We start from the raw sequence: 12175 nt of genomic DNA, 5'->3' as shown, positions 1-12175 counted from the left end.
CTGCTATTCCTGTGGAACACTTAAAGGGTTAAAACGCTGACTGAATGTCATTTTGAATACTTTGGGGGGTGCAGTTTTTATAATGGGGTCATTTGTGGGGTATTTCTAAGATAAAGACCCTTCAAATCCCCTTCAAACCTGAACTGGTCCCTGAAAAATTGTGAGTTTGGAAATTTTGTGGAAAATTGGAAAATTGATGCTGAACTTTGAAGCCCTCTGGTGTCTTACAAAAATAAAAACCCCTACATTTTATGATGCAAACATAAAGCAGACATATTGTATATGTGAATAAAAGTTATTTGGAATATCCTTTTTCCTTACAAGCAGAGAGCTTCAAAGTTGGAAAAATGCAAAATTTTCAAATTTTTCATCAAATTTGGGGATTTTTCACCAAGAAAGGATGCAAGTATCGACAAAATTTTACCACTATTGTAAAATAGAATATGTCACGAAAAAACTATCTTGGAATCAGAAAGATAAGTAAAAGCATTCCAGAGTTATTAATGTTTAAAGTGACAGTGGTCAGATGGGCAAAAAATGGCCGGGTCCTAAGGTGTAAAATGTCTGGGTCCTTAAGGGGTTAAATGAAACCACACCTGCTCTAGTCAAAGCAAGGCACAAAAGTGTGTAAAACAAATAAGAAATTTGGTACAACAGCTGGAAACCAGTTTTTTTTACACAAATTGCACCAGAATTCAGATGCATTTGCCATAGTAAATCTGCCCAAAGACTTTAAAATGGGCTTGAACAAAGAGGGTTTTGGCCTTCTTTGTCCATGAGCCCTTGGGGACTGTCCACATGTTTGACCAGCTCCTGACAGGTTACATTAATGTAATAAAGTTACTGACAAGCAGCCTCTTTTAGAATGCACCCCCAAGCATACCCAGGAAACAGCTGATTTTGCTAGGAAAGCTATGCCATGTTTAGATATAGAGCAAATGGACAATGCTACATTTAAGCGAGTATTTTTGAATTGAAGCAAATTAAGAAATGTTTAAACTAATTTAGTTGCCACTGTAAAGAATGCTGCCCATGGTACTTGCTCAGTTTTCTTATATGGCATATACTATCATCCTAAATATATATGTATTTCAATTGCATTTCTTTACATGATTTCTAGAAGTAGCTCGCAACAAAGCATGTACTGTATTGCATCTCATTATGTCCTTCAAAAGAACTTACATCAACTTTCTTCACGTGTGATAGTCTTAACATAGCGTGACATCTTGGGGTTTTGATCTAATGGCAAGTGACAGGCCTGACTTTTGGGTTTCTGACAGCTGACAAAAGGGAAACAAACAAACCACAACATTTTGCTGCAGTCCATCCTGTGAGATAAATCATCTTAGTAATTTTTAAAACTAATGTGTCTTTAGCAGATTCCTGTTAAACATTTCCCAATGAATAAATGTCACTGTCTTCAAATGTTTTATTATTATTATTATTATTATTATTACTACTACTAGTACTATTTTATACACTTGCGGAATGGTTTAAAGCTGGCTATACAAGGTCCCCTTTATAGGCCATATTTTCATTATTTGGTGAGATAATTCCAGAGTAGTGAGTAGGTATGATCATAAACACTTTTATTACATAAGAAAGTGGGCATCCTTCCCTCGTCTTTTTGATAAATTTGTAATAATTATGTGTTTTTGTAATGTGCTTTAATTAACCAATTTGCCTATTTTTGCCAGAGAACCAATGCAATGTTTTTTAATGCTAGGGTTCTCCCAGAAAAAATGCTGTCCACCTATTGTAGTCAACTGCCTTTCATCTCCAGCTAACCATTAGTCAGAAGGGAATGCAGAAAGTAGGAGTGAGGCTGGCAATCCAATTGTCCACTCTTCGACAGCAGTGTTTCTACAGCTCTTCTTTATGTGAAACATATGATAACAGGGAGGAAGAACTTAGAAAGGAGAGTGTGCTCCTAAGATGGCTAGTGCTGGCAAGTGACATGCTGGCATGGCATATATTCCCCAGGCTGAAGAAGAATGCCAGCTTGAGGGGTATGCAGGGCAATGCAAATTACAGGTTTGCTTTAAGAGTCAGTAGGGAAGAGCCAAGGCTAATCTGCGCAACATAGGGATGCCCTTTAAACTTAGTTTTCTTCTTTTCCATTGACTAAAATGTAACAGTTAGCAACGTAGTCAAAAGGCCAAAATATGTAAAATTCTACAAAAATTCTATGACAATCAGAAGGCTCATTCATTCTCAGTGTCAGTAAAACATCTTCTAAACTAGAGGTGCACTACTGAAGAAATATAAACATACAATTGAAGGAGTACTATTATGCAAAAAAAAACGTATCTTCTATCCAAAGGATAGGGATAAGTCTTAGATTGCGTGTGGTCCAACTGCTGGGACCCCTCAGGATCTCCTGCGAGGGACCCCGTCTCTCCAAGGGATCTCTATGGGAGATGCATGGAAATACATGGTGGGGGCATTTGAGCCACCGCTTTGTGCAGGGGTTAACATGCTCCGTTCCCAAGGAAAGCCAAGGTCCTGTGCAGGAGATCATGGGGGTCCTAGCGGTCGGACCTCCTGTGACCTAAAACTAATTCCCTATCCTTTGGATAGGAAATTTGTTTTTCTGTATAACTGTTCTCCTTTAAGTAAACCCAAAAGAAGGCAGTCTTAAAGGAGATCTGTAGTGCAATATAAAATATCCCCTATCCGAAGGATAGGGGTTAAGCTATAGATCGCCAGGGGTCCGAGCGCTGGCCCCCCCCCCCAGGATCTCCTGGACGAGGCCGTAGCAGTATGCTGGAAAGGGGGTGTTCCATCCCCACATGACGCAACGGCCGACATGCCCCTTTTATGTACCCCATAGAGATACATGGAGGGGGCGTGTCTGCCGTGGCTTTTTGCTGGGGACTAAACTTCACTTCCTGCAGACTGCCGTGGCCCGTCCATGAGATCCCAGGGGCCCCAGAGATCAATAACTTATCCCCTATCCTTTGGATAGGGGATAAATTATTTTGCGCTGGAATACTCCTTTAAGTGGGGATCCTGTCAAGACAACCCTACTAATTTAATAACACATGGAGTCAGGCTTTATATATCTTTGGATTTAGGCAACTAGTTTAGCTTTAGAACCAACAACCATAAAACTTTGCCTAGTTATTAGTTAATATTATTTGGTAGGTACCACAAAAAGAAATTCACCAGTAAACTGGATTTACATAATAACTTTATTTTCTATGCCATTCACCAAAATAACCCCCTGAGTCTGATAGTAAATGACATCCAGCTTACAAGAGACATTTAGTGTGCACTTTCCGTGATCCGTTTTATCTCTTTAGTGAATCTAATTCAATGTCTGTCATCCGTATTGGGTTATTTCCCATACCAATCCTCAAAGATAAGGTCTATATTTAGAGGGATGCTTGTCCTTTGAACAGGATTGTAACATTAGATCTGGGTATGTCAAGCAGCCAGTAGGATCCCCTAGTGAATTATGAAACTGGGACTAATATGACAGGTTCAGTAATATGAGTTTGTCCTGCAGCGAATACCAGGAATGCTATCTAAAATGACAATAAAAATGACCAAGAAAAGAAACTTCAACTCGAGATTCCATATAGCAAAAGGAAATGTCCCTTAAGCAACAAAATTACATCATAGTCTAGAGAAAACATAAGGTGTAAGATTGACTAGCTTTTTGTGACAAGGACATTTATCACTCCCAGGAGGGTTAGAAACAAGTTGACATAATGGTGACACTGTGAACCTTGGAGTCGTTCTGCTTCCACTTACCCTTGGGTCCTTTTGCAACAATGTGTGAGGGACAGTTCCAGGTCTGGCTGCAACATCAATAGGATTGGAAGTCTGAGAAAGAGAAAACGGTTGAAATTAATTGGACATGACAAAATAGTCTTCTTCTCTGTGCTACTTTGTATCTCTTTAGCTTTGAGTCTGACAAGCCCCTCTGCCTGGCAGTTTCTTTTTCATTTTAAGGTAGTTCAGGCCTAATGGCCTGTGACTTCCCTTGAAAAGTGAAGCTAAACATCATCAAGTACGGCAGTAGAAACGAGGGGCTATATTAACATGAAGCTTTTCAGTCGTCACCCTTTTGCCAACCTTTAAGTTGTAACATAAAACCTTGTTCTTCTAAAAAGCAGGATATAGAAAGGTTAGCATTACCATTCTACAGGTTGTAGACCAGTGTCACTGACAATTCTTTATTGCAAGTGTCAGTAGGCTGAGTGTCTTAGACAATATTCCCCTTGGGACAGTGATAATGAGAAATGCTCCCATCTCTAACCTGGATGAAATTACACACTGATTCTTTAGCGCTACCACAAAGTTATCAGTTGAACGCTCTGCTTCTGTTCTGCCCTGTACTGCAAACTACATCTAGATTGCATGCTTAGCTGTATATTCCCCTGGTTAAGTGGCATTCATTTTCCCTCTTTATAAAATGGAACTTTAATCTTGTTAGTTGCTACACAAAACACTCTGTCAATAGTGTCTGTATAGCTACAATTCAGGCCACTAATGTATCATTAAACATGTGTATGCTGGTTCCTTTTCATGCCCACACTTTAAAATAAAGAAGAAAACAATACCTTCCCATATCCTGCATAATTTATGATGAACTTTGACCACCGAGCTTAACAGGCTGCTATTACATTCACGAACCATTAAGGGTGCACACCAACTTCAAATATCACATCACATAAGCAGGTTAAGTCAGTGACAATGACCTTGGGTCAGAACTGTATTAGATTGCAAGTGCAGATTATACTTCCAGAGCCACTTAACTGTCTTATGGCGGAGCCATAAAGAAAAGAAACCACTTGAGCTATAATGCACTCAACAATTAGGAAAAAAAGTAATTAGTGTACGGATGGGCAACTGCTAATAAAAAGCCATTTCAGGAAAGGATGTTGTGTTACACTATAATGGAAGAAGCCACCAGGGAACAGATGTAGGGAAACAAAGGCACAATTCATATAGAGAAAATTTTGATTTCCTTAGAAAATAAATATGTTGCATATCTAATAAAGGGAAAAATGGAATATAGTAAAATGTACGATGGGCTTAAAATTTGACAACATTTGCCAGCCATAGTGCAGCATGTTTATGCAACTGATATATATGGATATAATTGTACAGTTTAGTTGTAAGAGTATCACAAACAACATATTTTTTCATACTTTGTGAATATTCTTGCATTTAAAGGGAATCTGTCAGCTGCAATTTCTGTTCCAAACTATTGAGACTGTTAGATAGCTGTTAGGGCAAGGAGACACATGATAACTGATATATACCTGTCTGTGCTTTTATAACTGAAAATGTATATATTTTTTTCCTTTGGTGCAAAGAGTTAAATAGGCATTGCCAAGTCCCTAAAGTGCTTAAGACTGGAACACTTTCCCACAAAAATAGATTTTTCTCTGAAATTCCCCCTTCATTTTAGATATGTCCAAATTAAAAGAAAGGACTCCTGTCAAAGTGAGATGCCCCTGCTTCCATTCTTACTGAACATTGAGGCATTCTGTTTAGTTCCCCTTAAATGGGCTGGGTGCAGTGGGCCTAGTCTAGTGAATGTGTGCCACCAGGAGGTAAGTTAAGATGCTGTAAGCATCTTCATTTACACTTACACTCTTACCATGTATACCTCCTGTTCAGTATATTGTTTTCATGACGTCCAAGCGTGTGATGCCAGTGAAACTAATCAGAGGAACAGGGACTCCTGCTCCCCTACAGAAAGCAGATATGCACTATGCATTACTGCTTACTATTCTAAGACACAAGGAGTAAATGGTGATGCTAAGCATCACCATTTACTCTTCTTTTACTGAGAAAGATGCATACAGTACGTATGGCGCCACACAAACTACAGAGAAGAGCAATTGTGTTTTACGTCTGAAATCTTTGGGAAACTACATTGGTTGTGACATAGGCTAAACTTATTGGCCCTTATTTACTAAGAGTGGAGTGTAGGTTTCTTTGTGGGTTTTAATTCCCTACAATTTGTTTTCCACGGTATTTACTAAGGTTTCCCTACATTTTCCACTTTCCCTACATTTTGCTTTTTTTTTTTTACACATGCTCTGATCTGTAGGGTTTTCCTCAGATCATATCCACCACATTTTATGTGGAAACCTTAGTAAATATGTTGGGTTTTTGTGAAAATGTCGGGAACACGCCCCTTTTCTGAGACCACGCCCCCTTTCCTGGCGGTCACACCCCTTTTTCGGGTTTTCTTAGCAAAATGGTGAGTAAGTCGGGTTTTTTCAATTCTGGCGCAAAATCTGGCGCAGACAGAATTTGTGGCCCAATGCAACAGAATCTGGCGCACAACCCGACAAAACATGTCGGGTTTGCAATAGTAAATGAGGGCCATTATCTCCTTCTATGTCAGTGTGGGTTACATTTTCATAAAAGTGGACCAAAGCTGTTGCTGGAATCTCTGTAATAAGATCACATGCCAATTACTTCTAACTGAAAATACCATCCCATGAAACTTCACAAATGTGCAAACAGTGTTTCAGTTCATTGTTAAATGTTCAATTTAAACCCAATTTAAAGCAGTAACATATAAATAAGCTTTTCACTGACAGTGGTCAAATGCCATACAAAAAATGAATTTAGTCAACATTGTCTTACCTTAGGCTGGAATGCCCCTTGAAGAGATCCAAAAGGGCCAGTAGGTGGGATCATGGGAGGAATACCCGATACAGCAGGAGGAAATGAATGAAATAACTGCAAGAAAACAAAGATCCGTTAATGAACAGAAGAAAAACGTAGGCACGGGGCAATAAAGTACACAACACAGAGCCACAGCACAAGTACAAAGCCAAAAGCAGACATTGATGCGGGTAGAATAATCGGTTCTCACTGTCAAATCAGTTGTGGTTTAATGTATGTGGAAAGGAGAACTTTAAGGGCATTCAACATTAATTAGCACAGAAACGATACCCTTGATGAATTCCTTTATTCCAAAATAAAAGGTGATTTTGTAATTATGAATTATTAAATTGGATTGAACGCCTAAGTGGTTTCAGAATTTAGAGTACATCAAAAGCAGGAGGGATGTTAAGCCAAATAAGTCCAAGGGAAATAGCAAGCTAATTAAAAAATGAAGCTTTAAGAGTGCCAGGATTTCACTCCATTAAAACTCAATTACTTTGTTAAAAGGTTTAATGGTGTTGTGTAAGAAATTAAAGAATATGCACATTTATGACTTCATTACTCTGCTTTACTGGTTATGCTGTCACTGCTAATGCTAATCTATGGGCCATTTAATAAGCAGACATAGCTGTGTGGTCTTATACTCGGTAAACAATAGGAGACCCAAGCCAACATATCTGTATCCACTTTAAATAGAAAACAGAAATCAAAAGTCTGGCTTCGGGAAATGAGATGTATAAATCTTAGTAATTTTCCAAAAATTAACCTATAATACAGTTATCTATTATTGTGTGTATTATTTGACTATTAGTATTTAGTACTCACTAAGAAAATGTACACCTGAAAACCTATAAAATTTCAAAAACAGTGCTCCTTGGTATGCCTCTTACAAGGAATGCAAAACGCTAATGAGGTTCTTTTGCAGGCTTATACCAGATAAAATTGGTGTAGTAGGAAAAATATGGACCAAAAATGTTACCATGGCATACCCACATACATTACTTCAGAAATAGAGAGAAATGTTTGAATCTTTGGTTATTTTTTATGAGTTTTATTATGTTATTGTTTTAGTAGACATATTGAAAACATTGAAAAATCTGGTATAGAAACATCTAAAGGGGTATTGTCATTATGTAAAGTTATTAACTTTCCACAGGATAGGGGATAACTAGAGGATTGGATGGAGTCAAACCGATGGCATCTCTGTCGATCCTGAGAAGACAAATGTCCTCTAAATGAGTGGACCAGCCAGTGCTCCATTAATTCTGTATGGGACTTACAAACATTGTGAAAAATGTATCTAGTTTGTTATCTCCTATCCTATGGATAGGGATATATTTCCATAATAATACCTCTTTTAAAAGAAACACTCATGGCAAGACTGAAATACTGAGTTATGATTTGTGCAGGGTCTTAGTGGGCATGCATAAATCTGGGATTCAAATATTACTATAACTAGAGAGAAAGATCTTACAACTACTATCTATCTATCTATCTATCTATCTATCACAAATATTAGAAAAACCTGTTGTGGTATTCTGTAAAATACCACCAAATAAGCTGACTAAGAATCAACTGATTATTCCATATTTACTGATGTTAGACTTCGCTGCAGTTGAGACAAATGTACTATTTATTGTTCTAGCTCAGTATCTAAATACCCTGGTCAAGGTAGAGAGTTTTGTTAGTTCCCCCTTTGACACCCATCACTATATGTATAGAATTGCCACATGAGATCTCCTTCACAGTTATTCCCCTGCTCAGTTTTGCCAAGAGTTTTTTTTCCAAGATCACACCAATGTCAAGTAAAACATCACAAAGGATTAAATATGAAAAATAAGTATGCTACAGGTATATAAACCAAAAATGATTAGATAACTGACTACTTAAAGTGCCCTAACTATGCAATATAAAAATGTAAAAAGTGCTACAAGAAGGGTTTGGGGACAATAAGGGTGCATTTACACCACGTTTTTGCAATACAGTTCCTGTATACGTTTTCTATGTGAAAACGGTATGGAACCATATAGAAAATGTATGCATTGACTGTCCATTGAAAACCGTATGTCTAATGATGCATCTGGTTGTGTCCGTTTTGCATCCTGTACGCTTTTGTCAGTTTTTTTTCCTGTACCCAAAACCGTAGTCTACCATGGTTTTTGGTCCGGGTGAAAAACTGTATACGTATTTTTATTTTTTTTTTACATGGGAGTCAATGTGAACTGAACAGAACTGTATGTGCTTATGGTTCCATCTGGTTTTCACCATACGGTTTTTGACTTTGCACAGTTTTTTTTTTTTTTTCTTGGAATTTCAATCAAACAAATAAACTATTCATAATGGAGTTAAAAGTTAAAAACGTATACATTTTTTTCTTAAAAAACGGATGCAACCGGACATCATTTTTTCAACCGTATATGGGTTAAAATTTGTACACATTTTGATACAGTTTAGTCCGGTTTTGAGGAATCAGTTTTTCATCAAAAACCTGATAAAGTAACTGTATTGCAAAAACGTTGTGTGAATGCAGCCTCAGATGAGACACCCTATGATCAGCTGTAATGGGAAAGCATGGCAGTCATGGTTTAGTTTTCCTAAACTGAGAAATTAAGCATTACACAGTGCACAATTAAATCAATGGGGGTCTCTATAATGCAAAACAAGACACATCTTTTACAGTAAATGCTTCCACTTTGAACCTCAACTGAAGATCCCGTTATCTATTATTAACTCATAATCCTCAAATATGGAATGAGAAAATGGGTTTTCTAAATCAGATAACCTATTTAACTAGTACTGTACTATGCTGAAAGCTACCAGCCCTGCCGGTTTATTAAAAAATAACTGTGCTGTATATTCTATATCTACAGTTGGCATAACATCATTTTCAGAGTACAAAATAATACGGTTTGGCTTCTATTGCCATGGCATTTTTTCAATTGTTCCACACCTTCAGCTTCCAACACAAACATAGGTGACATTAATGGTTTTCAAATGATTTTTCAGGCAGCAGCATTGCTCTTGATCTCAAAATATCACAGCAAGCACAGTACATTAGCTATAAATGTCACAATAAGTAGATATCTTATCGAGGCAGAACTTTTTTCATTCTAGTTGCAATGTAGCAAACAAAACCGTCCCTCTGCGGTAATTTGTACCTTCATAAAGGTGACAGGTGAAATATGCCATAACTGGAAACATGTCTATATAACTAGTAAAAGTAGCCTAGGGAAAAGTATGAGACTTATCTAAGTAAAAGGCATAGTAGGATGCAAACAAAAATAGATGGGCGTATAATAGTGGCCTCAGTATGGCTCACTAAATGGCATCCTAAGGTGTCAATGAAGGTGACCTAAACTCCTCAGACCTCATGCACACAACTTTACCATGCACATGGAACCTGTACATTGGGGGAAAAAAAAATCCTTCCAGTTCCATTCATTTAGTGCCATAAGTATTTGGGGGGACATTTATTAAGTTGTACCGGGGACGCAGATGCCTAAATGTCAATAATGTTATTGCATAAATGTTTTTTTTTTTAGCCTAATCGCCATTCATTAAAATAAATGCATGTACACAAAGGGAGCATGAAGAAGGGATAAAGAAGGCTATAAGGCCAAAAATGGGTGGAGCTTTACTAACGTGTAGCATATCAAAGTGCCACAGTTAGTAAATGTCCCCCTTGGTATTTGACGGTATGGTTCCTCTGTAAGTCACATAATAAAGTATCTGATGAAATATGGCAAGGTATGCCTTTGTATAAAATAGGAGGGCTTAAAACTTGATAAAGACATGACATTTCATTTTCTGATTTCTATTTATATAAGTGAGTTAGGGTAATAAAATAAAGTTCAAATTTTAGTTGTCACTTATAGCTGGAAACACAAAGACATGTACATTATATATACAGTTGCAAGAGAAAGTATGTGAACCCTTTGGAATTACATGGATTTATGCACAAATTAGTCATAAAATGTGATCTGATCTTCATCTAAGTCACAACAATAGACAATTACAGTCTGCTTACACTAATAACACACAAATAATTAAATCTTACCATGTTTTTATTGAATACACCATGTAAACATTCACAGTGCAGGTGGAAAAAGTATGTGAACCCCTAGACTAATGAAATCTCCAAGAGCTAATTGGAGTGAGATGTCATCCAACTGGAGTCCAATCAATGAGATTGGAGGTTTTGGGTACAGCTGCCCTGCCCTATAAAAACACCCACCAGTTCTGGGTTTGCTTTTCACAAGTAGCATTGCCTAATGTGAATGATGCCTCGCACAAAAGAGCTCTCTGAAGACCAACAATTATGAATTGTTGACTTGCATAAAGCTGTAAAGGGTTATCAAAGTATCTCCAGAAGCCTTGCTGTTCATCAGTCCATGGTAAGACAAATTGTCTATAAATGGAGAAAGTTCAGCACTGCTGCTACTCTCCCTAGGAGTGGCCATCCTGTAAAGATGACTGCAAAAGCACAGGGCAAACTGGTCAATGAGGTGAAGAAGAATCCTAGAGTGTCTGCTAAAGACTTACAAAAGGCATATGCTAACATCCCTGTGAATCTATGATATGTAAAACATTAAACAAGAATGGATTTCATGGGAGGATACGACAGAAGAAGTCACTGCTGTCCAAAAAAAGCATTGCTGCATGTTTACAGTTTGCACAAGAGCACCTGGATGTTCCACAGCAGTACCGGCAAAATATTCTGTGGACAGATGAAACCAAAGTTGAGTTGTTTGGAAGAAACACACAACACTATGCATGGAGAAAAAGAGGCACAGCACACCAACATCAAAACCTCATCCCAACTGTGAAGTATGGTGGTGGGGGCATCATTGTTTTGAGCTGCTTTGCTGCGTCAGGATCTGAACGGATTGCTATCATCGAAGGAAAAATGAATTCCCAAGGTTATCAAGACATTTTGCAGGAGAACTTAAGGTCATCTGCCCACTGGCTGAAGCTCAACAGAAGATGGGTGTTGCAACAGGACAACAACCCAAACCATAGAAGTAAATCAACAACAGAATAGCTTAAACAGAAGAAAATACGCCTTCTGCATTGGCCCAGTCAGAGTCCAGACCTCAACCTGATTGAGATGCTGTGGCATTACCTCAAGAAAGTGATTCACACCAGACATCCCAGGAATATTGCTAAACTGAAACTGTTCTGTAAAGAGGAATAGTCAAAAATTACTCCTGACCGTGCACATCTGATCTGCAACTAAAGGAAATGTTTGGTTGAAGTTATTGCTGCCAAAGGAGGTTCGACCAGTTATTAAATCCAAGGGTTCACATACATTTTCCACCTGCACTGTGTATGTTTACATGGTGTGTTCAATAAAAACATGGTAAAAATGTATTATTTGTGTGTTATTAGTTTAATCAGACTGTAATTGTCTATTGTTGTGACTTAGATGAAGATCAGATCACATTTTATGACCAATTTGTGCAGAAATCCATAGAATTCCAAAGGGTTCACTTACTTTTTCTTGCAACTGTATATATATATATATATATATATA

At 37.7% G+C, this 12175-nt stretch overlaps 1 protein-coding gene across 8 annotated transcripts in view; it reads right to left on the bottom strand.

Moving 5' to 3' along the window:
• Window positions 1-12175, bottom strand: part of AUTS2 (activator of transcription and developmental regulator AUTS2) — a 1469010-nt gene that overhangs the window by 21607 nt on the left and 1435228 nt on the right. For all 8 annotated transcript variants that reach the window (XM_056556468.1, XM_056556464.1, XM_056556466.1 and 5 more), the window contains 2 exons: window positions 6619-6714; window positions 3760-3831 (listed from right to left, as the gene is read on the bottom strand). In XM_056556468.1, the coding sequence (XP_056412443.1) occupies window positions 3760-3831; window positions 6619-6714 (168 nt within the window). The remainder of the gene's footprint in view (window positions 1-3759; window positions 3832-6618; window positions 6715-12175) is intronic.

This window comes from Hyla sarda, chromosome 2 (assembly GCF_029499605.1).
Source record: "Hyla sarda isolate aHylSar1 chromosome 2, aHylSar1.hap1, whole genome shotgun sequence".
NCBI lineage: Eukaryota > Metazoa > Chordata > Amphibia > Anura > Hylidae > Hyla > Hyla sarda.
This window is presented reverse-complemented; position numbering and strand designations above follow the sequence as displayed.